General features: G+C 56.0%; 2 protein-coding genes and 1 long non-coding RNA gene across 8 annotated transcripts; 2 read left to right on the forward strand and 1 right to left on the reverse strand.

The window, feature by feature from the left end:
- The first annotated feature begins 207 nt into the window (after positions 1 to 207).
- On the forward strand, positions 208 to 16,633 carry ATP13A1 (ATPase 13A1). Its single transcript, XM_038566711.1, has 26 exons — positions 208 to 624; positions 2,838 to 2,927; positions 3,041 to 3,231; positions 4,735 to 4,807; positions 5,033 to 5,188; positions 5,343 to 5,412; positions 5,491 to 5,597; positions 6,167 to 6,296; positions 6,421 to 6,476; positions 7,027 to 7,153; positions 7,234 to 7,371; positions 7,452 to 7,572; positions 7,921 to 8,078; positions 8,484 to 8,659; positions 8,730 to 8,840; positions 9,842 to 9,967; positions 10,763 to 10,871; positions 12,344 to 12,543; positions 12,626 to 12,722; positions 14,086 to 14,246; positions 14,319 to 14,433; positions 14,533 to 14,729; positions 15,523 to 15,665; positions 15,887 to 15,998; positions 16,084 to 16,227; positions 16,313 to 16,633. The coding sequence occupies exons 1-26, from the start codon at positions 223 to 225 to the stop codon at positions 16,421 to 16,423; spliced, it is 3,621 nt and encodes a 1,206-aa protein (XP_038422639.1). The 5' UTR covers positions 208 to 222; the 3' UTR covers positions 16,424 to 16,633.
- LOC102155773 lies at positions 335 to 11,895 on the reverse strand. 2 transcript variants are annotated; one of them, XR_005374990.1, is made up of 4 exons: positions 11,408 to 11,895; positions 4,535 to 5,805; positions 4,009 to 4,081; positions 335 to 1,435 (listed from the first exon to the last, which is right to left on the reverse strand). It is a non-coding gene; the product is annotated as an uncharacterized LOC102155773 (long non-coding RNA). The 2 variants fall into 2 exon arrangements; XR_005374991.1 differs by lacking the exon at positions 4,535 to 5,805 and having other exon boundaries at positions 341 to 1,435; positions 4,003 to 4,081; positions 11,408 to 11,846.
- Positions 16,634 to 18,270: 1,637 nt separating the features above from the next.
- Positions 18,271 to 27,730, forward strand: GMIP (GEM interacting protein). Of its 5 annotated transcripts, none has more exons than XM_038566715.1 (22): positions 18,282 to 18,417; positions 18,701 to 18,826; positions 19,326 to 19,410; positions 19,872 to 19,947; positions 20,060 to 20,117; positions 20,430 to 20,555; positions 20,644 to 20,708; positions 20,817 to 20,924; positions 21,327 to 21,422; positions 21,596 to 21,688; positions 21,777 to 21,914; positions 22,238 to 22,434; positions 22,748 to 22,854; positions 22,928 to 23,017; positions 23,382 to 23,459; positions 23,528 to 23,682; positions 23,902 to 24,090; positions 24,187 to 24,324; positions 24,425 to 24,621; positions 24,982 to 25,369; positions 26,744 to 26,807; positions 26,938 to 27,730. In XM_038566715.1, the coding sequence occupies exons 2-22, from the start codon at positions 18,799 to 18,801 to the stop codon at positions 27,309 to 27,311; spliced, it is 2,850 nt and encodes a 949-aa protein (XP_038422643.1). In that variant the 5' UTR covers positions 18,282 to 18,417; positions 18,701 to 18,798; the 3' UTR covers positions 27,312 to 27,730. The 5 variants fall into 5 exon arrangements, with proteins under 5 accessions (XP_038422642.1, XP_038422643.1, XP_038422640.1 ...); XM_038566712.1 differs by having other exon boundaries at positions 21,327 to 21,407; positions 21,518 to 21,688; XM_038566716.1 differs by having other exon boundaries at positions 21,327 to 21,407.
- The last annotated feature ends 244 nt before the right edge of the window (positions 27,731 to 27,974 follow it).

Here is a 27,974-nt window from a genome sequence, read left to right on the forward strand (position 1 = left end):
AGCCTTAGCCCTTTCAAGACTCTGTCATGGCCGCGCCCTGCCTCTCCTTCCGGCTTCAGCTGTCATGGCGGCGCCCTGAGTAACCACTTCCGAACCCAACTCCTCCATTGTCCGGCTCTTTCTACCCTCCGGCTACTATGGCGGCGCCCAGGGCTCAACGGAAGTTAAACATCGGAAGTGAGGCGGTTCCTCTGCCCGGAAGCGAGCGCGGCGCTGGGAAAGATGGCGGCGGCGGCGGCTGCTGCGGTGGGCAACGCGGTGCCCTGCGGGGCCCGGCCTTGCGGGGCCCGGCCCGGCGGGCAGCCCAAGCCCAGGCCGCAGCCGCGCACCCTCCTCGCTGCCGGCCCGGCGCTCATAGCGAGCGGCGATGAGCTGGTCGCAGCCGTATGGCCGTACCGGCGACTGGCGCTGCTGCGGCGCCTCACGGTGCTGCCGTTCGCGGGACTGCTCTACCCGGCCTGGGTGGGCGCCGCGGCCGCCGGCTGCTGGGGCTGGGGCAGCAGCTGGGTGCAGATCCCTGAAGCCGCGCTGCTTGTGCTTGCCACCATCTGCCTCGCGCACGCGCTCACCGTCCTCTCGGGGCATTGGTCCGTGCACGCGCACTGCGCGCTCACCTGCACCCCGGTAAGTGCGCGGGCACGAGCCCGACCCTCGGCTCGGTCGGGCCTTGCGGCGGGTCACAGTCACGACGTTCGTGTCGATCCCCACCCCATCCCGGGCCTCCTGTTTCCAGGGCCTGAGTCCCCAGCGGTGTCCTCTGGGTGGCCCAATCCTGGTCCCGCTACTGACTTGTGCGACCCTGGCGCAGATTACTTCCCTTCCTTGGAATCCTTCCCTGGTGTGGTCATTTAGATTCGATAGGGTAATACCTATAAAAAGCTCAGTGTAGGCTCCAGCATATGTCGCTCTTTGATTTGGCTTGTTAATGCTAGCTACCATAGTAGCGAGTACTAGGTACTTTCTCCTGGAAACGGTCATGTTCTCCTTCTATCTCCTATCTTGGTTTTCAAAATGTGAGGCTAGGCCTTCGAGGTGTGTTCCTGTATCTGTGAAGCTTGTTTTGAGAACTCAGTTGTCCAGTGTGTAAAGGTCCTTGCATACTAGGACCGAAATTAGGTTGAAATGTTCTTTGATCGTAGCATTTAAGAGGAGCAGGAGCAATTTGTGGGCAAGTGACTTAACTGTTTCGGAGTCTCTTTAGACCTGTGTCCAAGATGAGGGTGGTGACATTGAGGGCTTCTGTTGGAATATAGCAGCACGGTAGCACTTCTGACCCTTAACCCCCAGGATCTGGATAGGGAGAGCAGCTGGATCAGCAGTTACTGCTGGTGACTGCACTGCTGTTCTCTGGGCCTGCCTCAGATGACACTGGCATGTTTGGAGCCATGGGCACCGAGGTCCAGCCAGCCTCCCCGTTGATCCCAGGCATGTGTTTCTGGAAGAAGAGGGAAAGGGAAGAGCATGAATGGCTGCAGAAAAAGACAGAAGCTCCCTCTCTTTAAATCCAAATGTGGACTGAGTCCTCTCTTTTCTGAGGGAATTAAGTCTCGGTTGTCCCAATAAGCGTTATCCCAGGGGAGGGGCTCAAACTATGGGCTTGGTGACTTCAGGTCAATACAATGAAAGACTCCAGTGAGGGACAAAGAAATACAGGGAAGTTGGAGGGAGTGTGACCAGCCACCCCAACCTCCACTTCCAGCTGCCTTTGGGCCTGCAGCTAGAAAGCATGTGTGTTAACTTTCTTTCCAGCGGTGGAAGAAAAAGAGGAGCTAAGCCACCATGGGGTGAGGACAAGCAGATCTGGGTTTCCATCAGAGATCTCAGGTTCTTTTCTCTGGGTTTCACTTTCCCTTTGTGTAAATTGAGAACCGTAACACCCACTGCGTGCCATTAGGAGAAGAAACTGAAAAACTGCAAAGTGCCTGGCCTGGCAGTGGCCTGGCAGTAGCCCCGAGTAGCTCTTCACACTTTTTTTCCATGGTGTTTTTGTAGTTAAGTCTTTGTTATTTTTTGCCTGCTCCAAGGCTGGTGATCTTCCCAAGGGGCAGGCAGGGCCCTTCTTCTGAGGGTCACCCTTTGGCACCTGCCCTCACACACACACACACCCACCATAGGGGCTGATGAGCCAGCGCCGCAGCAGTGAGATGGGTACAGCTCAGGCTTCAGGCCTCACATATTCATCCATTGCCTCTGCATTTTAAGCACTGAGGAAACAGCAGTGAACAAAACAGACAGAAGCTCTTGCCTTCATAGTATTGGTGGGAGAGGTAGAGCTTGCGCTCAGCCACCAGTGCTACAGAGAGGAAAACCCTGGCCAAGGAGAGGAACATTGTAAGGACCTCTTATGTGGAGCCTCCTCTGGGGGAGGTCTTTTGAGAAGGGGACATTTGTACAAAGCCCTGAAGCTGATTGTGGGACCACATGTTCGAGGCAGAGAAAACAGCTTGTGCCGAGGCCCTTGGCTGAAGCAAGGACAGGCCTCGTTGTCCCCCATCATTTCAGGACACGAAATAGTTAAGAGAGGGGATGCAGAGCAGCAGCCGGCCAGTGGGCTGTGACAAGACTTGGCCCACGTGGTTTATGGGTGCAGGTCATGCAGGGGACATTCTTCCTGTTTGAGTTCAGCAGAACCCCAAGCATTGGGTGCTGTCTGTGACTCCGATTTTTATGATACGAGACCAGAGGTGTGGTGAGGTGGTATCTTTGTCTCAGTGACAGACTGGAGAGTGGACAGGCCAGTGCTCTGAGCCTAGAGCCGCTGTGCTTGCAACCTCACCAGGAGGGCTTTGGAGGTGGGGGTTGAGAAGGCCTTGGCAACACCGCTTTGCCCCTCGCAGGAGTACGACCCCAGGAAAGCAACCTTCGTGAAGGTGGTGCCGACCCCCAACAATGGTTCCACTGAGCTCGTGGCCCTGCACCGGGATGAGGTAGGGACGGACCAGCTGTTGGGCTGCTCAGCCCAGGACTTGGGTGGGACTCCCAGGCCTGACAGACACCCCCAGGTGTGGGCCTTCTGCCATAGACATGCCTGCTCCCACAGGGTGAAGATGGACAGGAGGTGCTGTCCTTTGAATTCCAGAAGATCAAGTATTCCTACGACACCCTGGAGAAGAAGCGCTTCCTCCCTGTGGCCTTTCCCGTGAGAAATGCCTTCTCATACTACCAGAGCAACAGAGGGTTCCAGGAGGATTCAGAGATCCGTGCAGCCGAGAAGAAATTTGGGAGCAATAAGTGAGTCCTGATGTGCCCATGTGTTGTGACAGGGCTGGGGCTCTGCCTGTGGTCACAGCATGGACATTTGGCTGAGCCACTGGCTCCTTTTCCTGTTACTGCCCTGTCAAGTCCTCGTGCCTAGGAAATGGGAGAGGAGCCCGCCCCTTCAACGATACATCCCAGGTGAAGATGGCAGTCACCTTTTGAGAAATGTGTTCTAGTCTTACCTCCCCTGGACTCACCAGCTGACAGGGACCCTGGAGGTGCTCTCCAACAGGAGCCCATGCAACTCTTCGTGGCAGCCTGGGCCAACGCCCCAGAGAGTTGACTGCTGATGCTTGTTTTGTAATTATTGTAGGATTTCTCTTTGTTTTTAAGCTTTTCTTTTAAGTGTGTGTTATCACCATGCTTCTCATACTCATCTCAGCACTTTAGGAAGAGTGATAAAGGAGTTGCCAGTGATCACAATAGTTCTCCTTTCTACTGGGCATGATGGCAGACACCTTGTACATACTTCCTCCCTTTAATCCGCAAAACCACCAGTGCTGACATGGAACTAGGTGGGGGCAGAGCAGGGCTTTAGAGCTCATTGTTCATCACCAGAGCCCCTGGTCCTGCCTCCATGATAATTGTCCTCAATCTGAAAACCCTCAGAACCTTTAGAGAATTCTTTTCTTATTCAGTTGCTTTTAAAAAACTACCGAGGTTTAAAACAAACAAACAAACAAAAAAAACTGAGGTACTGTCACAAGTAGCAATCTAATAAGAAGATTCACAAGAAATTTATACCTTTACCTTCTGCTTGGGGTCACCCTTGGTGGTGGCCTGGGATGTCCCTTCTCACATCTCCTGGCTCATGCAAAGTTACCTGATATAATACAGAATGGGGTCTGGTTGTTGTTATCACAGTGGTTTCTTTTTCTTACACCCCATATCTAGGACACATCTCCAAGGGCAGGGTAAGGGTGGCCCTACTTGACCTGGCTGGTCCCCTGGCCAGACTGGGCCACCCCACAGTGGCACAGAACACACCCTTAGGCCTTACTCCTCAATTTATGGGGCTTATTTAAAGGAGGTTTTAGAAAATTTCAGCTCCAGACCTCCCCTCTCCAACTCGGAGTGGAGCTCAGGCCCCAGAAGATTCCACAGTGCCCAGCTGCCAGGCCTTTTCTGCACAGCGGCAGGGCTCCCATCTCAGTCAGGGAGCTCCTTCTCTGCCCGCCTTCTTACTCAACCTGATGATAAGTTCTGTCTCCCACTAGCCCTGCTTGGGTGGGTGGCTGCCTGCTTGAACAGCCTGTCGCTAGTTCAGAAGCTTTACCTGGGTTCTGCGGAGGAGAGAGCTGGCAACAGTTAGCACGCCTGCCCCAGTGCCTTGGGGACAAGGAGAGCCGTAGTAGAGTGGAGGGTCCTTTCTGGCTCATTCCCTGGGGAGGCCTGCAATGCTCTGAGTGAAGGTGTCAGGGTGGGGCCTCTGAGGTCTCATACTATGAACAGGATGTGGGGTCTGGTCTCTTGCAGGGCTGAGATGGTGGTGCCTGACTTCTCGGAGTTGTTCAAGGAGAGAGCCACAGCACCTTTCTTTGTGTTCCAGGTAGAGCAGCAGCTTGAGCCCTTCTCCCCATCCCACCTTCCCTCATCCCTTGGGGCTTTCCACAGCAGTCTCCATTTCCAGACCTGAAATCCTCTTTGTGTCCTCATGGATCTGAGCCCATGGGCAGAATGACCTTTGGTGTCCCTTCCCAGCCTCCACAGGGGTCTTCGTGTGCCCCCATGGATGGCCGGGCAGGGGTGTGGACACACAGGCTGTGTCCTACAGGTGTTTTGCGTGGGGCTCTGGTGTCTGGATGAGTACTGGTACTACAGCGTCTTCACACTCTCCATGCTGGTGGCCTTCGAGGCCTCCTTGGTGCAGCAGCAGATGCGGAACATGTCTGAGATCCGGAAGATGGGCAACAAGCCCCACATGATCCAGGTGTGGCCAACAGGGAGATTGGCCGGGGCAGGGTGGGGGGCTGCCAGTCCCAGTGTTTGTGTGCAGTGGGAACAGGGTGAGATCAGCTCCAGGGATGCGCCTGCATCATGCGCACTGTAGGATCCAGAGCTGACTGCACCTTACCTCTACCCAGGTCTACCGCAGCCGAAAGTGGAGGCCCATTGCCAGTGATGAGATTGTTCCTGGAGACATCGTCTCCATCGGTGAGGCACAATTCTGATCTGTCCTGGTGGGAGCCCTTTCTCTTGGCTCCTCTCTAACCCTCCTGCCCCTTCCTGCAGGCCGCTCCCCGCAGGAAAACCTAGTGCCATGTGATGTGCTGCTGCTGCGAGGCCGCTGCATTGTGGACGAGGCCATGCTCACAGGGGAGTCGGTGCCACAGATGAAGGTGCTGGGTGGGGAGCGGGGGTCGTACTCAGTGTGTCACTGTCCTATTCGTGGAGGAGGGAGAGGGTTGGTAGCTGGGCCATCATCCTGCCCAGGCATGGATGGAGGAGGAATGGAACCCTGGCCTAAGAGACTAGAAGAGGCAGAGTAGGTGCAGTGCCTAGTTGGAGCTTCCAGATTTCCTGGTCTTGCCCTCGGACGAAGGGGAGCTGGGTAATAATGAGAGGGAAGGAGATCAGAAAGGCCAAGATCGTCAGGAGTTGTCCAGGCCAGGGACCAGGGACGTCGGACTGAGGTGGGCTGAGGGGAAACCAAGAGAGTACAAAGCCTCAAGCCAATTGTGAGATCACGAGGAGTCGACGTGGAGTCGACGTGAGTCAATGTGAGTGCACCTGCAGGTGGAGAGGAGGCATGGCAGGCTGCTGTTCCTGGTCAGCTGCACTGTGTTAGGCTAGGAGCCCTGCAGGGGTCAGAGTGGCTCATCCCAGCCCCAGGAGCCTACTCTTGCCAGACTGGGGACAGAGGAGGCTGAGATGAGACCGCCCTCACCATTCTTTCCTTCCTGCTCAGGAGCCCATTGAAGACCTTAACCCTGACCGGGTGCTGGACCTCCAGGCTGACTCTCGGCTCCATGTCATCTTTGGGGGCACCAAGGTGGTGCAGCACATCCCCCCGCAGAAGGCCACCACGGGCCTGAAGCGTAGGTGCCTTGGGGGGTCTGAAGTGTCCTGGCCCCACCATCCCCACCCCCTCCACATCTGCTTGACTGTGAGGGAGTTGGGATGAACAGACACAAATGATGCTGGTCCTGTTTGTCTCTGCAGCGGTTGACAACGGGTGTGTGGCTTACGTTCTTAGGACTGGATTCAATACATCCCAGGTATGGCCCCTTGTCTGGCTCTGGGGAGGGTAGGCCTTAGGGCGGGTGGCAGACAGTCGACAGTGGCTCTTTCAGACCCCAGAACATCCTCGCCAAAGACTTATTCAGACAGCAGGTATCGGCTTGTGGCCAGGGCGCAGACATGAGCCCTACACCAGGCCTGCTGTCTTCAGCTGAGGTTCTGGTGGGGAGCACAGAAAGGAAACTGGCCAAACACACTGGGGTCACGAACAGAATCACACCCGTAAACTTGACTAAAGTGAGCGCTGCCTTGTAGAGGTAATTGGCAGCACCTCCTTCTGAAAGACTCAGTCCCCCCATCTCAGCCACTTCTTGCCCTGACCCCCAGTTTTTGACCACTGGTCTTTATAGCCCTTAGCCAAGTTGCAGCCCCCTACATAGTTGTGTGGACCCTGTGTCATGGGTGCAAGAGTCACAGGTGGGCCCAGGGCAGGCACCCCCCATCCAGACAGAGAATGTGGCCTGGTGCTCTCAGGTGTGAGAGGCCACCTCCCTGGCAGAAAAGGCCTCTAAGCTTCTGATCTTCTAGGGCAAGCTGCTGCGCACCATCCTCTTTGGAGTCAAGAGGGTAACTGCAAACAACCTGGAGACCTTCATTTTCATCCTCTTCCTCCTTGTGTTTGCCATCGCAGCAGCTGCCTATGTGTGGATTGAAGGTATATGCGGGGGCCCCTCCCCTGCCTGCTGGCCCCCTCCCACTCTCCGGCCCCTAGGCTGGCAGGCCCTGTCTCTGCAGGCACCAAGGACCCTAGCCGGAACCGTTACAAGCTCTTTCTGGAATGCACACTGATCCTCACATCAGTCGTGCCCCCGGAACTGCCCATTGAGTTGTCTCTGGCTGTCAATACCTCCCTCATCGCCCTGGCCAAGCTGTGTGAGTGCCTGGGTCAGGGCTGGGGCGCTGAGTGGGCCAGGGCCTGACAGAACCCCTGACCCTGACTCCCCACTTCCCAGACATGTACTGCACGGAGCCCTTCCGGATCCCATTCGCCGGCAAGGTGGAGGTGTGCTGCTTTGACAAGACAGGGACCTTGACTAGCGACAGCCTGGTCGTTCGTGGAGTGGCTGGGCTCAGGTGAGCACGAGTGGCCTGGGCTCTTGCCCAGCAGATGGCTTTGCAGGAACTCAAAGGACAGATAGCACCCACCCCTAGGTCCCATGGTGTACCCCAAAAGTCTGATCGGGAGCGGAGAGGCTCCTTTTGTTCCTCAATGTGGCAGCGACAGGGGCCCGGCTCCACCCCAAGCAGCCATTTGACCTTTAGGGACATCCACAAGATGGGCACAGATGTCCCGAGGACCAAGACAGTGCAATCCTCTGGGCCCCTGCAATGCGAGCCCAGAGTGGGAGCCCATCCCTCATCCTGGCTAGCGACTCCCAGGGGTTCTTCCACTCTATCAGCAGCTGTTTCCTATCTTTGCAGAGATGGGAAGGAGGTCACTCCTGTGTCCAACATCCCTGTAGAAACGCACCGTGCCCTGGCCTCATGCCACTCCCTCATGCAGCTGGATGATGGCACCCTTGTGGGTGACCCACTCGAGAAGGCTATGCTGACAGCTGTGGACTGGACACTGACCAAAGGTGAGGGGCTGGAGCTTTGGGCCCAGCTGGGCTGAACTGTCAGCTCTCGCACCCCTGGGCAGGCGGGCTACATCCCTCAGAGACAGTGTGTCCAGCTCAGGGGCAGGCAAGCCCACAGCTCTGGTGGTCCCCTAGGTGGGTGGGCACAGGCTTACCTCTGACCTGAGATAGTCCACCCCTTGGAAGTAGAACCTGCCCCACCTGCTGGAAGCCACGGGCAGCGTCCTCTGAGTACAGATCTCCCAATCTGATCCCTCCTAGAGCGAGGAGCCCCCCATCCCCCTTCCCTACCCTGCAGGGTCTGGGTCTGAGGGCGGGGGGAACAGAGGGGTGGAAAGGGGAGGCGGGGGCTTGGCTGCCTCTTTGGAGCGAAGGCCCTCAGGATTCGTACTTATTTGTTTCCAGATGAGAAAGTATTCCCCCGAAGTATTAAAACTCAGGGGCTGAAAATTCACCAGCGCTTTCATTTTGCCAGTGCCCTAAAGCGAATGTCCGTGCTCGCCTCCTATGAGAAGCTAGGCTCCACTGATCTCTGCTACATCGCGGCTGTGAAGGGGGCCCCCGAAACCCTGCACTCCATGGTGAGCCAGCCCCGGCCCCGGGGGAAGGGGGGCGTGGGGCGGTCGGTGACATCCCCTGCGTTCCCTGCAGTTCGCCCAGTGCCCACCTGACTACCACCACATCCATACGGAGATTTCCCGGGAAGGAGCCCGAGTCCTGGCGCTGGGGTACAAGGAACTGGGGCACCTCACCCACCAGCAGGTAAGGGTTCAGGCCCCCCATCTGCTGGCCCTGTATCCATACCGCCATCTATTCCCTGCAGCATCACCATGAGCAGGCACAGTTTCTTCCTCCTCCCTGGCATCTACCTTGGGAGGCCCTGAGTGGCCCTCAGTCCTTTGTCCCTTCTCTACTGTGTACCTGCTTCTTATGGAACCCCATCCCACCCTGGCTTCTGAGGCCACTTCCTGCAGAGTAACCAGGGCTCCATGCAGCCTCTTATCCCACACCCTTGAATCCTCACACTCCCCAGGGATCACCAGGAGGCACCTTGGATTCCTGTCTCCAGCCCCGTTCTACCCCTACCCTGCCTGACCACCCAATCACCACGTGGTGTTGGGGTACCCCCAGTTCTCTGTCATACTGTTTATCCTGCCAATTATTGGCTCCTCCCATTTCCACCATCAGTAGTGCTGTTTTATCTGGTTCCCCCTTCGTTCTCATCCAGTCCACTTACAGCTAATGGCTGAGAAATCCTTCTAGAACGTATATACCAGGTTGCGTCCCTGTGTTCAGACCCCAAGTCACAGCTTACTCTCCTGCCCCCAGGACCACCCTGCTTGGTGCCTCTCCCTGAGCCTATCTGCCCCATTCCCCTGCGTTTGTCTTTTATGGCAGTTAGTCTTCTGATTTCTGGGACTCTCTTCCAGTAGAAGGCAAGCTTTATGAGGGCAAGAGTTTGCGGTTTCTGGTATGAGGTATAGGGTGAGCATGCGCTTAATGGATAACAAAGGAGTATCTGACTTTGCCATCTTGGAAGTGGAGTCACAGAGGCTTATGCCCTGTTGTTGTTTACCAGGGAGTAAAGCCCCGTGGTGGGGAAACCAGGGTCATGTGGGTCCAGGGTACCTTCTGCCCTCCCTACTTCTTACCTGAGCCTCAAGTGTTCCTCCTGTAAGGATGGGCCCTTCCCTGACCCCCACTCCACTGCTTGAAAATGGAGGAGGGATGGGTCATGAGGGTAACCCTGTATCCCTTTACAGGCCCGGGAGGTCAAACGGGAGGCCCTGGAGTGCAACCTCAAGTTCGTTGGCTTCATCGTGGTCTCCTGCCCACTCAAGGCTGACTCTAAGTCCGTAATCCGGGAGATCCAGAATGCATCCCACCGGGTACAGCTGCTGGGCCCCAAGGGTGGGTGGGTCTTGGTTCCTTTTTCCAGAGAGAGCAATGTGACAACGGAGGGCAGTTCTCCCCTCAGTGGGGCAGGTGTGGGTGGGTATCCACGTCTCAGTCTCAAGGATGTCTTTCTTGGATTTTGACCAAGCTCCATCACAGCTCTGGTGCTCATGCTGTCCCAGGTCCCCCTTTGGGACCTGATCTGTGCACACCCTTCTCAAGTTACTTCTTTTGCCCCCGGCATCCCTGGGAGGCGAGGGCAATTCCCCCACTCCACCCCATCCTAGAGACGAGGAGTTGGACTGCAGATGTAGAGGCAACTCCTAGACAAACTACATCCATCTGTCCTGTGGTTTCTATTTTTTAGTTTGGGACTCAGGATGTAGTTTAGGATGTGGGAGGATAGTGAGCAGTCTCAGAGTTGGTGACGTGAATACCCCACCTGGCCCTCAGCGGTCACAGCCCGTCTTCCCATCACCGGGCTCTAACTGAGAAGACTGGAGCATCTGCTCCCTCTACCTAGGGCAGCTACCAAGTCAAGAGGGTTCACACCAATGGTTGGTTCTTAGTCTGTATTACAAATAAAGGCTGTGAGTGTTCTTAGACACACATACATGTATCGTTGGCATAAAACACCACCAGGTTGGGATGGATTGTGGTCCTTGGAAGCCCATTCTGCATCAGGGGGCCAAGACTACCTTCTGTGGCCTTGTTTAGAGGGGCCTCAGCCACCAGGTCTGGAGTTCTGACCTGCGAGGCCCTGCCCCACTGTGCCTCTATGTTCTCAGGTGGTCATGATCACAGGTGACAACCCGCTCACTGCCTGCCACGTGGCTCAGGAACTGCACTTCATTGAAAAGGCACAAACACTGATCCTGCAGCCTCCCACGGAGAAAGGTGAGGTATCATGAGTCCATAGGCTGGGGGAACCCTGAGTCCAAGAACAGCTCTGATCTGGTGGCCCACCTGCATTTCAGGCCTGAGAGAATACCCTCACTGTCATCCAGTATCTGTGACCCAGACCTGTGGAACATAGCCATGCTTTATCAGCATGCTTGGGCCCTCTGGCCAAGGAGCCCCACACCTATATGTCCAGCAGTAGGCAGGCAATAACTGGTCTGGGGTCAGTGACGACTTAGAACCAGAGTGGTTGATTGTCGTCACACCAGGCCATGTTTCCTATCCTCACACCTGTTTTGGGCCTGGCAGGCTGCCTGTACACAGTGAGGGCTCCCCTCCTCTAAGCACAGGGATGCTAGTGCTCATCCTCAGCATGGCCAGACCCTAGGCAGGGTCTGGTTTGTGTTACCATGTTGGCCCCTCTGCCCTACATGGGAGGCCTCATCATCCCACACCCTATAGGAGGAAAGTGAACAGGTGTGCTGTTGACACTCCCACCTTATAGATAAGGAAACAGAAGTAAACTCACCCACCTTAGTGATACTGTGACTAAGGATTTGAACCCAGATGTTCTGACTCCAGAGTTCATGGCCTCTGGTCACTCCTGAGTAATCAAATTGGCTGCAAGTGGTGCCCCAGAATAGAACCAGTTGAGGGGCAGTCCAACCCCAGCACCTCCAACTGGTAGAGTATGGGTTCTGTCAGATGCCAGGGGATGGTGCCTGCCTGGGGAGCCACATGCATGGGGTTGGTTGCCAGGCTGCAGGTCAGAGAAGGGTACTGGCTTCTGGAACTCTGCTGGATTCTAGAATTTCGCAGTCCTTCTAGTCTGCACCATTGGTCCCACATGTCTGTCATCTCTGTCCCGGCCCCAGGGATTAGAGGCAGGTGGCCCAGAGATGGTAATCAGGACTATTGATTGGCGAGTGAAGTTGCTCTAGCAAAAAAGCCATCGTAAAAGTCAGATGGAGGTTGTTTTCCCTTCCAGCCCAGACAACCCAGGATGAGCCATGCAGTGCCAGAAGGCCTCCTTCAGCCATCCTTGTTTCTCAGTGTCCATGCCCGGGTCAGCCATCTAGAAAGATGAAGTGGTTGGCAAGCAGTATCTGGCCCAAGAAAGTGACTCAGTGCCCTGGCCCTGAAAGAGCAGGGTTTCAGACAGGTCCCAGGGTCAGCGGTGTCTTGCTCCTGAGGTCAGGCTGTCTAGATTTAAATCTGTGGTCTCAGGCCAGTGGCCTAGGCTCTGGGTTCTTGAATCCTTTGTATTAGAGGGTTCTGTGAACAACATCTGTGGGGTTGCTGGGGTCTAGGGTGCAGGTGTAGATGGGGGTTGGTAGAGATAAAAAGAGGTGGGGGGCCAAGAAGTTGCTTCAGAGAGATGAGACTGGGACGGCATATGTGGGCTTCACGTGAGGGGGAGTTGCTGACTGGCTGAACCCCCTCCCTGACCCTGGGCTCTGGCCCTGCAGGTCGACCCTGTGAGTGGCGCTCCATCGATGGCAGTGTCACGCTGCCCCTGGCCAGGGGCTCCCCGAAGTCACTGGCCCTGGAGCATGCGCTGTGCCTCACGGGCGATGGCCTGGCCCACTTACAAGCTGAGGACCCCCAGCAGCTGCTTCACCTCATCCCCCATGTGCAGGTGTTTGCCCGTGTGGCCCCCAAACAGAAGGTGTGTACAGAGGAGGTTGGGGGGCAGGCAGAGCCCTGGGGTCAGCACACAGCCCTCACTCAGTCCATCTCTGCACCCATAGGAGTTTGTCATCACCAGCCTGAAGGAGCTGGGCTACGTGACCCTCATGTGTGGCGACGGCACCAATGATGTGGGTGCCCTGAAGCATGCTGACGTGGGTGAGTCCTGCAAGCTGAGGGACTGTTCCTTCCGTTACTGTCCTGCAGCGCAGCTTAGCATCAGAGATATGTCACTGAGCGAGTTCTCTGAGGAGGCAGGGAATGGAGCAGGTGCCAGTGGGATTGGGGATCTGAGGAGTGCAGGTCTTTGGAAGGGACATAGGTGTCAGAGGAACAAGGTGGGGCAGGCAGGCACTGGGACCTCTGGGAGTATAGGAAGACAGGTGGACTCCAGGTGGCAGACACAGCTTGGTTTGTTCAGGCCTCCCGGTACTGTGAGGAGGACCATGTGGGCAGTGAGTGCTGAGGCTGGAGGCAGGGGAAGATGGAATAAGTAGGGATGCACAAACTGAAGCTGAGGTGTTTGCCAGCTGTTCACAGCCTTGGATTTCTGTCAACAGAATGCAGTTGTCAGGTTAAGGTTTCAAGACCAATCTGATGGGGCACTTGGGTGGCTCAGTTAAGTGTCCAACTCTTGATTTTGGCTGAGGTTATGATTTCAGGATTTGTGAGAGCAAGCCGCATGTTGGCTCTGGACTTGAGTGTAGCCTGCTTGAGATTCTCTCTCTCTCTTTTTCTCTCTCCTTCCTCCTCCCCAGCCCCCTACTCCACCCCTGTTTAAATGCACTTTTTTTTTTTATAAGACTTTATTTATTCATTCATGAGAGAGAGCCAGAGATGTAGGCAGAGGGAGAAGCAGGGTTCCCACAGGGAGCCTGATGCAGGACTCGATCCCAGGACCCTGGGATCACGACCTGAGCCAAAGGCAGAAGCTCAGCCACTGAGCTACTCGGGTGCCCCCACATGCGCACTCTCTCTAAAAATAAAGGAAAAAACCAACGTGATGTACCTAAAGCGCTTTTCAGATTCTTAACTACTTTATTAATTGTTATTCCTTAGAATTGTGATCCTTGGCAGTATATTTTGGAAATTAGTTGTTTTTGTTTTTTTTAAGATTTTTATAAATTATTTGAGAGAGCAGAAGTGGCAGGAGAAGGACATAGGGAAAAGGAGAAGCAGACTTCCTGCTGAGCAGGGCACAGACTTGGGGCTTGATCCCAGGACCCTGAAATCATGATCTGACCCAAAGGCAGACGCTTAACCCACTGAGCCACCTAGGTATTGCCGGAAATCAGTTTTGACTCCTCAGGTTTTCTGTGTATTTGGGTTTTGCTTTCCAAATGTAGAAAGTAGTATAGATGCTCTTTGAGGCACTCCTTGGGGAGATCATCTGAGATGGGGAGGTTTGGCTCCTGTGAGTAGACACGGCACTCCATTCTGCATGGGGCCTCACTTGACACAGGGCCAGCCGCTGGGGTGACTGGATCCCTCTCGCTCCAGACACATACATACCTCCCCGCAGGTGTGGCACTCCTGGCCAATGCCCCCGAGCGAGTTGTGGAACGGCGCCGACGGCCGCGAGATAGCCCTGTTCTGAGCAGCAGTGGAGTCCGGGCCACCTCCAGGGCAGCCAAGCAGAAGTCAGGGCTCCCACCCCCCGAGGAACAACTGGTCTCCCAGCGGGTGAGTCACAGGATGTGGGTGGCAGTGGCACCCTTTGGTGGCCAAGTCTCACCCCTGCTCCCTGCCCCACAGGACCGCCTGAGCCAGGTGCTGCGGGAACTAGAGGATGAGAGCATGCCCATTGTGAAGCTGGGGGATGCCAGCATCGCTGCCCCCTTCACCTCCAAGCTCTCCTCCATCCAGTGCAGTGAGTCCCACCCCAGTCCTTCTCCCTGTGCCCATCCCCAGGACCATCCTGATTGGCCCCATGCCCACACCTTCCTCTCCTCCCCTGCCCCCCCTACAGTCTGCCACGTGATCAAGCAGGGCCGCTGTACACTGGTGACCACGCTGCAGATGTTCAAGATCCTGGCACTCAATGCCCTCATCCTGGCCTATAGTCAGAGTGTTCTCTACTTGGAGGGCGTCAAGTTCAGTGACTTCCAGGCCACACTGCAGGGGTTGCTGCTGGCCGGCTGCTTCCTCTTCATCTCCCGTTCCAAGGTGGGCTGAGACACAGGCAAAAGCAGGGGCTCCCTCCCATCTCAGGAATACCCTTTACCTCTTTGGGCCAGCTAGGGTGGACTGTTAAAGTCACCACTACTACATGTCATCCATTTGTCTTCACAGCAGCCCTCAGGGTGGGAACTGTCATCCCCATGTTATAGATGGGGACCCCTTGAGCAGGGCAGGTGCATGCTGAGGCTCCTCAGAGGGGCACAACTTGGGCCCCAGCACTGTCCACCAGCTGGGGTCTCAGGTGGCCTACACAGAACCCACAGGCAAGGAGAAGACAATGGGGAAATGATTATCAAGACCATTCAGAAAGCATGCAGTATCATGAAAAATACAGAGTGGGTGATAAGCTACAGGGGACAGCCTTAGGTTGTTCAGGGGAGCCTGTGTGATGCATAAAGAACAAGGGAACCTTCCAGGAAGTAGGCAGAAAGGCTATAGATGGGCATCTGCTAATGCCAGGAGCACCTGGTAGCCAGAGGAGGGGGTCGGTGAGTTGTGTCAATCATGCACATCTGGTGGGTCCCAGGGAGGGCTTTGGTTTGTTCCAGAACAAGGGGAGAGGGGTGGGTTTGGCTGCTCTGTGGAGCATAGGCCTTGAGTGAGGGTGTGGTGGAATCTGCACTAAGGCCTGGGTAATGAGGAGGGCTCTGGGGACTGGTGCTGACTCATAACCTCCAGGATTTGGTGACTGCTCTCTGCACGAATCCTGCCAGGAGGCAGGGTGGACTGGTGCAGGGGGGCCTGGACCCTGACATGTCCCTCCACCCTGCTACTACAGCCCCTCAAGACTCTCTCCCGAGAGCGGCCCCTGCCCAACATCTTCAACCTGTACACCGTCCTTACGGTCGTGCTCCAGTTCTGTGTCCACTTCCTGAGTCTCGTCTACCTGTACAGTGAGGCCCAGGCCCGGAGCCCCAAGAAGTGAGTGCTGCCCCAGCATGGGAGTTGGGGAGGGGCAGGGCGCTCGTAGGCAGTGGGCAGTGTCCCTGCAGTGGAGGCTACAGGAGGATGTGCAGCCAGGCATTACTACCCCTGTGGGGTAACCAAGGTCTAGCCAGTGGGGTCAGCCAGGCAGAGAGCCCTGGCTCTGTACAGGGATGACGGAGGTCAGAGACGGCCCTGTCCCCTGTGTGTTGCTGCAGGCAGGAGCAGTTCGTGGACCTGTACAAGGAGTTTGAGCCAAGCCTGGTCAACAGCACCGTGTACATCATGGCAATGGCCATGCAGATGGCCACCTTTGCCATCAACTACAAAGTGAGGCCCAGCCCTTTCCTGAGTTCACCCTGCTCACTTTCCTGGCCTCTACAGCACATGACTCTTCATCTTTCTGTCCCCACAGGGCCCACCATTCATGGAAAGCTTGCCAGAGAACAAGCCCCTCGTGTGGAGCCTGGCTGTGTCACTCCTGGCCATCGTGGGCCTGCTCCTTGGCTCCTCGCCTGACTTCAACAGTCAGTTTGGCCTCGTGGACATCCCTGTGGAGGTGAGTGACCCTGTGGATGTGGCCCCAGGACTTAGCCTGGGCCCATCCACAGGCACCCGGCTCACCAGTGTTCCTTGCCCCACAGTTCAAGCTGGTCATCGCCCAGGTCCTGCTCCTGGACTTCTGCCTGGCGCTCCTGGCCGACCGTGTCCTGCAGTTCTTCCTGGGGACCCCGAAGCTGAAAGTGCCTTCCTGAGATGGCAGTGCCGGCACTTGCTGCCCATGTTGGTGCCACCGGGCGGGAGCCCCAAGAGGGAACACTGCCCCAGTGGTGAGGCAGGTCCGGCCTTGCCACCAGGACTGAACTGAGCTGGGACCACCCCGCAGCCACTTGAGGGCCTGGCTGGCAGAACCAGCCTAGGGCCAGCACCTTTGGTAAATAAAGCCGCATCCACGATTTTAAGAAGCCTTGCCTCCACCTTTGTCTGTACCACTGGAGGGGTCATGGTGGGGCTGTGCAGTCACCGAGCAGGGAGGGTCCTGGCACCTCCCCAGAAACCATGAGGTTGTTAAAAAGCCTCTGGATCCAGCTGTTCGGTGCCAGGCTCCAATCTCAGAGAGTTGTACATATTTCCTAATTTGATAAGCACTTCTCTATTTCTTTGGTCTCAACTTCATATTCTGTTCTCTTAGGCACTGGTCAGTGAAGAGTTAGGGATAATGGCATTTTCTCCTCTTTAGGGATATGTGAAGTATTGCATTCCTTCCTCTCACGGTGTGATTTGATTCCAAATCATTGCAGATACTAACTCGGGTCACACCCGCAGGGGCCCTGTGCTATGTGGGGTGTCATTTATCATCTGTCAGAGGGTGCGCACTCCTTACAACTCCGGAATTGTGGAGTAGGTAGCATGAGAGCAGAGTCATGGCCGTGGGAGATTTCCTGCCTTCTCAACAGCTAAGAACTTTAGAAAACAAAGTTATAAACCTGTTTTTCTTTCTCTTATTTTTAAGATAAGTAGGGGGTGGGGGTGGAGGGGTAGCAGAAGGAGAAACAGCCTCCATGCTCAGCATGGAATTGTGACCCGAGCCAAAGGCAAATGCTTGACTGACTGATTTCACCCAGGTGCCTCATAAGTATAACTTTGACAAGCTGGATGTGAGAATCCCAGGCCCAGGCTTCAAGACAAACTCTCTCACTGCTGATTATCTGTGAGGGGCTCACCACCCCCTTGATCATTCTCAGCAGTCTGTCCCTTGTCCAGCTTGCTATCAGGAGGAGTGTGGTCCACAGTCCAAGGAAAGCCTTGGAATCCAAAACAGGGAATGGTCAGGGACCATCTGTGAATGCCTGTGAGCATCACATGGGCCCTTGGCACAAACCAAAGTGTATGGAGGTTTAGGGGTGCCAAAACCCACTGGACAGATGGGCTGTTAGGATCACTTGGAATCCCTGAAACAATTTGAGGCAACTCAGAGAAGAGAGCTCTAGATTTGGAATTTGTTTGCTGGGAATGATTCTTGAGGTGCTCAGGGTGGAGATCTGTGACCTCTGGGACCTGAGAGGTGCTAGGGGCACTTCTAGCTGTGCTCTAATCAGGGCTTCAAGAGTCATTCAGCTTCCAAGGTCACTAGAGGTGCCCCAGAGCAGGGGTCTGCAGCCCTAGAGCATTGGGGGACTTAAGATCCCGCTGGAATAAAGCCTGACATCAGGCCTTTCCAGTGGGCAGCTCCATGGACCCAGTGGAGCCTGGATGGGTTCAGGGGTCCAAGAGGCACCTGGGTAGAGAAATCAATGGGTGGTGGAGTGTGGAAGATTCAGGGAACAGGCGCTCCGGACCAGGGAGTGTGCTGGGGCTTTGGGGCCCACGCAGAGAGATCTGGCAAGGAGAACCCTGGTAGGCATGGAGCCAGGGAGTGGTCGCACTGGAAGCCCTGGCCCCACAGCATCTCCCGCGTCTTTGGGCTCTTTGGGCTCGGGGAGCGGCACCGGCTTCCGGGCCTCAGGGGCGTGGCCGACCCGCCGAGGTGAAGCCGGGGGGCGGGGCTTCTGCGGAGCAGGGGCGTGTTCGATGGCGGGGCGTAGCCTCTGCTGGGCGGGGCTACGCGGAACCCGGGCGGCGGCGGAGGCGGCAGCGGCAGCGGCCGCGGCAGGAAATAGGGGCTGGGCCCCGCCGGCGCGAGATCCCATCCCAGCCCCGGTCCCCGCCGAGCGATCCTCGGGCCGGGCGATGGACGCAGCAGAGCCGGGTAGGCGGTCCGGGATACGGGATCCTAGAGGGACCTCCCCCAGCTGTACCCCACTTCCTAAATTGAGTGGTCTCGGCTGTCCCTTTCTGTCCAGAGAGTGGTGAAGGAGTCCCAAACGGGAGGGACACGGGCATCCTCCACTGGGTACCCCCAAACCGAGGGGGCCCAGGACATCATTCTCTGACCCCCTCCCCGTTTGGAGTCTTCACCCCGGATGCCTGGGGGAGGGGGCCCAGGAAGGGGAAGTGGCTGCTTCTGCTTCTGATATTTGTGATGGGGGCAGGGTGTCGCGACTGCTGATGGAGAGGGCGACGCGGCAGGATCCCCACTCGGCTCCTCCATAGTCCAGGGAGTGGGCACTGCTGATCTGGGCTCCCTAGAATGGGGGCTGTGGCAGAAATGTGGCAAGGTCTGACTTGTATTTCCGGCTGTCTTTGTGTCTCTGCTGTGCATGTTGAGTGTCATTTGGTCTTTATGTTCTTCTGGTTTTGGTCTGTTTGTGCCACAGGCTCTGTGCCGGTCTCTCCCACGTGTATTTCCATCTGTCTGGCCTGAGGTCCATGTGGTTCCATTGTCAAGCTGGCTCTCTCCCCAGGGACAGTGTGGCTGCATCTGGGGCATCTGTTTTGTTGCTTTGCTTCTGGGCCCATGTGTGTGTGGGTGTCTCCGTTCCTCTGAGCAGCTGTCTCTGTGTTGGGTTGTGCCTGAGTCCATCTGCCTGCCCTGAGTTGGCTTCACCCCAGGCCACACTGCCTCAATCCTGACTCTGACACCCACCCCACACTCTCTACAGGTCCAGAACACTGTCTCTCTCTCCCTCCCCTCCAAACAACTGGCTAAGGGCCTAGGTGCTGCTGTGGGTGGAGGGAAGCTTCAGTTGGTCCATGTATGACACTCCCCTCCCCCAGGGCTACCCCTGGCTCCGGAGAGCAGGAAGAGGTACAGTGACATCTTCCGGAGCCTGGACAACCTTGAGATCTCACTGGGGAACGTGTGAGTCTAAACCTGGGCCACCCCAAATCCCTAACCATTTAGGTACCTCATTAGGAACCTATAACATCTGGATCCACTTACCAAATAACCTGAGAAGTCCAAGATGGGTCCCTCCAAAACATGAAAAATCCCAAAATTCAGCCCTCCACCCCAACCTACTGGAAATCCCCCAAATGGTCCTAAGACCCCCATATAGTCTTCTTGTGATCCCTTAAAACATTTGAGATCCTTATAATTCTACTCTATGAACTCCAGATTCACCTGGGACCTTTTAACTCCCTCAAGTCCCATTAAAAAAACTCATCTGGTTCCCCGCAAAACCACTCAGGCCTCCCAGATACAAGAGATGTCACAGAGATGATATGTCCAGGACTACCACTCAGATTGCCCTGGGGACTCCCAACACCCCTAACCAAGACAGACTGGGTGGAGGGTGGTATCCTGACACCCTTACCTCCCAGGACCCTTGAGATGCCGCCTGGAGACCCCGTGCTTTCAGGAGACCCAGAATCTGACAAGACCCCTACAGCCACTGAGGTGAAGGGCGGAACCAAGGAGGCAGGGAGGAGGGGGTCCTCCAGGAGGAGGGGCTCTAGGGGTTGAGGCCTCTGCTCTGCTTGCTCCTGAATGCTGCCTCCCTCCCCTTCAGACCAATGAAACCAGCCTTTGGAGTGGCCCTTCCCTGGAGGGTCCTGCACCCCTAACAGGTAGGGGACTTTGGGACTGAGGGAATGAGGGCAGAGAGGAGTCCCTCCTTCAACTAGTCATCACCCACTGCCTGTTCTGTGTGCCAGGGACACAGCAGTACACAGGACAGAGCTGAGCTCCTCCCCTTAGGGAGCCCCCATCTGAGTGGAGAATCAGTATAAAATTGCAACCTGGACAAGATCATAAACGGGTGTTTGGGGCAGCCATAGCGTGTAGAATAGGGGTCTCTGGTTTGGCCGATCTTGGGGTTCAGGGAAAGCTAACACAGAAGGTCAGAGTTCAGAGGTCTGAGGTTCACTTTTCTGCCCCAGGGGAGGAACTGGACTTGCGGCTCATACGGACCAAGGGGGGCGTGGATGCAGCTCTGGACTATGCCAAGACCTGGAGCCGCTACGCTAAGGAGCTACTGGCCTGGACCGAGAAGAGAGCCAGCCTTGGTGAGGGCCCCTCTGCCTTGCCCCAGGCTCCAGGGCCCAGGCAGTGCCCACACCGTGCTCAACTCAGACCCCTGCTGTCTTCCCCCAGAGCTAGAGTTTGCCAAAAGCATCATGAAAATCGCCGAGGCTGGCAAGGTGTCAATCCACCAGCAGGTAGCCATGAGCAGACCCCCCACTCCTCCCAGGGCCCAAGCCCTCCAGAACCGCAGCCCTGACCCCCTAGATCCTCAGCATCTTCTAACACCAACCTTCCCACCCCAGAGCCACATGCCACTGCAGTACATCTACACCCTGTTTCTGGAACATGACCTAAGCCTGGGAGCCCTGGCCATGGAAACAGTGGCCCAGCAGAAAAGAGATTATTACCAGGTGAGGGGGCCCTGCTGCATGCATTATTCGAGTCCCCTCTCCCTAGGAGGAAGACACTACCATCAGTGCCATTTTGCTCATGAGGAAGCTGAGGCCCAGGGATGCTGAGGAACTTGCCCAAGGTTACCCAGCAGAGATTCAAACCAAGCTTCCTGTGCAATTGCAAAACTGTGCTTTTGTTTGTTTGCAGGGCTTGGCATGGGGTTGGGGGTTGCTGAGTGATCCCAGGCAGAGAGCTTTGGCACATGTGGGTCCAGGCTTTAGAAAGGATCAGGTGAAGGGCCAGTGGGTGGGGGAGAGAGTGCAGACCCAAAAGAGGGTCCAGAATATGAAAGGCACATGGTAGCAAGGAGCAGAAAGACTGGGGCGGCCCTGAAGCAGCCCCCCATCTGTCCTTGCCAGCCTCTAGCAGCCAAACGAACTGAAATCGAGAAATGGCGGAAGGAGTTTAAGGAGCAGTGGCTGAAAGAGCAGAAGCGGATGGTGAGGCCTGGCTGGGTGAGTGGGTGTGCGCTGGCTGGAGGTGGAGGAGAGGAAGAGGCTCTGATCTGTCCCCTTCTGTCCCTACCACCCCGCCCCCCCCACGGTCCCAGAATGAGGCAGTGCAGGCGCTGCGGAGGGCCCAGCTCCAGTATGTGCAGCGCAGCGAGGACCTGTGGGTTCGTTCCCAGGCATCCCCTGAGGACCCGGCACCTCAGGCCTCGCCTGGGCCCAGCAAACAGCAGGAGCGGCGGCGGCGATCTCGAGAGGAGGCCCAGGCCAAGGTGGGGACCTGGTGCCATGCTCCCCAGCACTTTGGTGCACCCAGCCCCACACTTTTTCCCACGTGTGTCCTGGCCCTGGTTTCCCTAGGTTCAGGAGGCCGTGGCGCTATATCAGGCCTCTGTCCGTGAAGCCAACGCACGGCAACAAGACCTGGAGGCTGCCAAGCAGCGGATCGTGTCGCATGTGCGCAAGCTGGTGCTGCAGGGAGATGAAGTGCTGAGGCGGGTGAGACCCCTTCCCACTGCTGCCTCACACTCTCCTTTGGCCCCAGCCGTCCTGCCTGCCCCTAACCCATCCCCAGGGCCTAGGACTCCTTCTCCCCAGACAGCCAGTTTCTGCCCTCAGTCCCTGACCACACCTCAGCTTTGGTGCCACCCACTTGGGGTCCTATCTCTACCCCTCCATTCTGGGCCAGGATGTGATCATGCCCTGCCCCAGCTGCCTCTCATTGCTTGCCCTGCCCCTAGACCCTGACCACACTGGGTGTCTCTAAAGGTCAGGCTCTGTCCCTCTCTCACTGAAGTCTGACCTAGCCCCCACCCCTGCAGGTGACCCTGGGACTGTTCGGGCTGCGAGGGGCGCAGGCGGAGCGTGGCCCCCGTGCCTTCGCTGCCCTGGCCGAGTGCTGTGAGCCCTTTGAGGCTGGCCAGCGCTACCAGGAGTTCGTGAGGGCGCTGCAGCCTGAGGCCCCACCACCCCCTCCACCTGCCTTCTCCTTCCAGGAATTCGTGCCCACTGCACACAGGTGGGGACCCACCCAGGAGCAGGGTCAGGAATGGGCCCCATAGACAGTGGCAGGCTGTTGGCACCACCAAGCTGAATACTCAGGATCAGAAAACTCAAAGCCTCGGTTCTTGGTTTAGTACCCAAGGCTTTTATCTGTGGGGGTGGGTATCCCTGTTCTGGGAGAGTCCAAACTTTAGGGTTACTATACTGGGTGCTCACGGGTGTCGAGGCTTGCAGACGCAAGTGCTTGGAGTTAGGTGCTAGATGTAGTGCATAGGTGATGTCATCCCAAAGCAGTTTCCTGGTTATCAGACTCCTCAAACTCCTTTCAGCTCCCCTCTGGACATAAGAAAGAAGCCCTCTGGACCCCCACCCCCACGGCTGGATGAAAGTGCAGCTGAGGCTGGCCCTTGGGAGGACACAGGCATAAGTTGGCAAGGTGAGCATAGCAGGGAGGAGGCAGGAGTGGTGCTGGAGCAGGGGTCCATCCTAATTGACCTGTTTCCCCCTAGGGACTCCAGGCCCAACTCCAGGCAGCGATGTGGACAGTGTGGGTGGTGGCAGCGAATCTCGGTCCCTGGACTCTCCCACTTCCAGCCCAGGTGAGGCCAGGATCTGGCCCTAACCCGTTCCCTACCTCTAACCAGCCTCTAGACCCTGCCCAGGCTCTGACCCTCAATCTCTAACCTGTCATTTGACCTCTGACCTACCTGTACCCATGACCTATTTCCTCATCCTCTGATCCATTCTCTTGAGCCAATTTCTGAATGACCCCACAGACTGCTGACCCATTCTCCAACCCCTAATATCAGACCTGACTTCCCTCCTGACTTCTAACCCTTTCCCCAAGGGCATCTGTGGGTAGTTCTGGAAAACCCAAAAACAAGGAATATCTCCTTAGCCCTGCAGCTTCCCCATGACCCCTGTGACCCCTGACTTCTATGATCCTTGACCCTCTGACTCCAGGCTCTGGCACAAGGCGGTTGATGAAGGTTTCATCCATAGGCACTGAGTCCTCAGATGACTTTGAGGAGCGAGATCCCGGTAAGGCTGGAAGCAGATGGGGCATGGCGGGGGGTGGACCAGGCACCCCTGACCCTGTGTCCCTGCAGACCTGGTAGATGGGCTGGAGAACGGCCCAGGAACCCCCTTCAGGAAGTGGACGCTCTCCAGTGCGGCCCAAACCCACCGGTTACGACGGCTACGGGGCCCAGCCAAGTGCCGTGAATGTGAAGCCTTCATGGTCAGCGGGACTGAGTGTGAGGAGGTGTGGCCTGAGCCCATCAACCAATGACCTCTTCTGACTCGAAGGACCTCCCTGACCCTAAGCACTTCCCTGACCTGAAATCCCTATGACCTTTCTGCCCTTGGGACATACCCTGATCTAACAGTGTCCTATGAGTCCCCTGCCCCTGAGGACCTCTATGACCTCTCTTCCCCCTACTGACCCCTGATGACCTCCCTGACTCTATGACCTTCCTCTCAGTGCTTTCTGACCTGCCACAAGCGCTGCCTGGAGACTCTACTGATCCTCTGTGGACATAAGCGCCTCCCAGCCCGGACCCCCCTCTTTGGAGTCGACTTCCTGCAGCTGCCCAGGGACTTCCCGGAGGAGGTGCCCTTTGTGATCACCAGGTGCACGGCTGAGATAGAACAGCGTGCCCTGGGTGTGCAGGTGCTGCCCTGACTCTTGACCACCCCCAGTAGTGACCCAGCCCTCTTGATAGCCAGACCGGAAGTCAAGTATCTATCTCCTGCCCCTGCCCTGCAGGGCATTTATCGGGTCAGCGGGTCCCGGGTCCGTGTGGAGCGGCTGTGCCAGGCTTTTGAGAATGGTCGAGCACTGGTGGACATGTCAGGGAACTCGCCTCATGATGTCTCGAGTGTTCTCAAGCGGTTCCTCCAGGAGGTGGGTACTCAATGCTTGGGGGCAGGGGCTGGGCGGGCTCAGGCTGAGGGCCCTCTGCAGCCCACCTATACCCATGTCCCTCCCCCCATTCCACCCCCAGCTCACTGACCCCGTGGTCCCCTTCCACCTCTACGACGCCTTCATCTCTCTGGCTAAGACCCTGCATGCAGACCCTGGGCACGACCCTGGGACCCCCAGCCCCAGCCCTGAGGTTATCCGCTCGCTGAAGACCCTCTTGGTGCAGCTGCCTGACTCTAACTACAACACCCTGCAGCACCTGGTGGCCCATCTGTTCAGGTGTGCACTGTCCCTGACCTTGAAATGTGACTTCTGACCTTAGCCACAGATTTGTGACTGTGTCCGTGGACATGTCACATGACTACTGACATGACTACTGACCTCTGGGACTGACCCCTGACACTGACTTCTGATCTTTGCATGTGTTTTCTGAGCTCTGAATCTTAATACATGACTCCAGACTTTGGGGGCTCACCCCTGATCTCCACTGCTGGGCGTGTAGCTGCTGGTCTCAATGACTGGGACCACTTACCCATGACTTGGGCAAGTTGTCACTAGCCTAGCCTACTAGTCTCGCCTTCCTGATGGCCAGTGACCATCCATTCCATGCCCTGATCTTTTTCCTCATACCATCCCCAGGGTGGCTGCACAGTTTGAGGAAAACAAGATGTCTGCCAACAACCTGGGCATTGTGTTTGGGCCAACACTGCTGCGGCCACCGGACGGTCCAGGGGCAGCTGGTGCTGGCTCCGTCACCTGTCTACTAGACTCGGGGCACCAGGCCCAGCTCGTTGAGTTCCTCATTGTATACTATGAGCAAATCTTTGGGATGGATGACCTCCCTGTGGCCACTGAGCCTCCGCCCCAAGACCCCAGTCCGGCTCCTGGGCCTCTCACAAACAACCCTCAACCACCACCCTCCAACCTTGCCCCAGATCCCCTACCCCTAGTCCTAGCCTCGGACCCCGACACAGACTCTGAGCTCCATGGTACCTTGGAGAAGCATCCTGAGGCCACGCCTCCTGAGGTAGGAACCCACTGGGCCCGCAGACAGGAGGAGGGCCTTCTCTCCATTTAATCCTCTCACTTTCCTGTCTTCCTTCCTTTCTTTGCCTTTAAAATGTTCTCTTTCATTCCCTCTCTCCTTACACATGAGGAATGAAATGGTGAGTAATAATAATGGAGGAACAACAGGGTACAGCTCTGCAGAGTTACTAACATAGGTGATTATTTATTCTTTCAACAGAATGTTTATTGAGCATTTACTATGTACCAAGTATTGTTGTAGTAGGCATTACCAATACATCAGTGAGTAAATTATTCAGAGACCCCATCCTTTTGGTAACTGCAGTCCAGCGGGAAAGAAACCAACAACAAATAAGAAATATGGTATAAAGTCAGTTTATAGGGCATTACAAGGTGACAAGTACTATGGAGAATAAAAGAAAGGGTAGCATAAGGTAAGAGACATTGGGGGTACCAAGGAGAGGCAGAGGGCAGTTTGTAGCAGTAAATAGGATGCTGTGAGCAGATCTCATGGAGAAGGTGGATTTGAGCAAAGACTGGAGAGATGTGAGGGAGGAATGAGCCAGGTGGAGATCCGGGGAAGGGTGTTCTAATGGGAACAGCCAATGCAAAGGCCCTGAGGTGAGAGCATGCCTGGTGTGTGTAGGATGTAGCCTTGAGTTGTAATGAATTAGTGAAGAGAAGGTGGTAGAAAGTGAGGCCAAAGAGGGGTCTGTGGAATGCCACACATTGTGTACTTACTGTGCATGGGCATTTTATAGGCTTCCTATCATCTCTACTGCAGCCCTGAGAGGTAGATACTGTTAGTGAAAACCATTTACAGATGAGACTCCTACTGATGGCTTCCCTGCCCCTCAGATCCTGCTACACACACCATTCCTGAGAGCATATGCCTCCCCTCACAGCAGCCCAGAGCTGGCAAAGGGCCTGTCAGTGAGCACTGGGTCTCTGAGAAATGGAATGGCTCAGAAAGTGCTTGGAACATGTAGAAAGAACTCCAGCTGCTATTAGCATTTAGCTAAAGAATAAACTGAAGGATGTACAGATAAATTAAAAAGTGGGTGCGAGGTTATAGAGCAGAGCAGAATGGAGACAGATAGTTCACCTGGTCCTAATGCGGACATGGCTAAGTCACTCCCTGGCCTGGCTCTCTGCTGAGCAAGGGCGTTCCTGCCCTCATGGAGTCCACAGTTGAGATGAATAATATTGTTCTGCACAAGGAGACAAGCTGTACACTGTTAAGGGCATCGCCTCCCCAGATACCAAAACTGCAAAAGACCTTTTACATGTCCAGAAAAAAACCCTCAGCTCTCAAAGAACCTCAAAGAACTGGGATTTTATTATTGGGGTTTTGGTCTTGGGTTTGTTCCTACAGATTCCAACTCCACAGAGTGACCACAGAGAAGTGGCTGAGGACACCAAAAAGGAAGAAGAGGAAGGTGAGTATGTTGGGGGGTAGCCCAGGAATCAGAGGGGTGTCCTTGCCTGGGATAGCTTGGCTGAGGTTTGACCCCCAGGTTATATCCAGAGGACTCAGGGATGCTCATCATTGACCATCCCAACCCACAGTGTCCAGCCAAGGTCCAGAGGACTCACTCCTGGGGACTCAATCCCGTGGCCACTTCAGCCGCCAGCCAGTGAAATATCCCCGGGGTGGAGCACGGCCTATCACCCACCAGCTGTCCAGCTTTGCCTTGGTAGCTTCCAAATTGTGTGAGGAGACCCCTATCACATCAGTGACGCGAGGGAGTTTGCGGAGGCGAGGACCTGGCCCTGTCACCTCCTCGCCTGAGGGCAGCCCTCTGCGCCGCACCCCGCTGCCCAAGCATTTTGAGATCACCCAGGAGACAGCCCGGCTTCTCTCCAAGCTACCCAGCGAAGCTATGCCCAAGGCCACCTGCTGCCCAGATCCCCAACCTGAGGAAGCTGAGGACCATCTTTGACCATCCCAGCCTTCTGACCAAGGGGGAAAGGACTGAGAGGTGTTCAGTGTTGGGGGAACTGGAGAGTTCCTGCAAGGAAAGACTACATGGCCTTGGAGACTAAAACCCCTTTTGAAGCAATATACCAGTATTCCCCCACTAGACATAGGTCACTGCCAAGCATCAGGGCCACTCAGGTTCAGAGGTTAGTCAGGGTCAACACTCAGGGTCATTACAAGTCATGGGATCCTTGGCATCCACTCTAGTCTCTAACCCCTGGGACAGGGGTACCTTTTGCTACTTTGGTTGTAGCCACTCCCCCACCTCTGCCTGCCTCCTTAGCTGCCTCAGGTGAGCAGCTCTTGGAGGGAGTGGGCAGCCCAGACTCTGTGGCACCTGGGGCCTGACGCCTGGGAATAAACTGTGTCCTTTATACCCTTGAGTGTCTTTTTTTTTTTTTTTGCCAGGCAAGGGTGATGGGAGAGAGAGAGGGGAGGGCAGCATCCTTTGGCCCCACTTTACCCACTGGAGGAACTAAGGCCCCCTTTCATCCCCAAACATCCTTGAGCACCTACAAGAAGTACGGGCTGGGCCCGGGCACCCGGCTGAGTCACAACGGCCCGTCCCTCCCGGAGCTCCACGTCCCCGATCCGGTCCTGCATAATCAAACAAATATAACAAAGT

The sequence above is a fragment of the Canis lupus genome, chromosome 20 (genome assembly GCF_011100685.1).
Source record: "Canis lupus familiaris isolate Mischka breed German Shepherd chromosome 20, alternate assembly UU_Cfam_GSD_1.0, whole genome shotgun sequence".
Taxonomy (NCBI): Eukaryota; Metazoa; Chordata; class Mammalia; order Carnivora; family Canidae; genus Canis; species Canis lupus.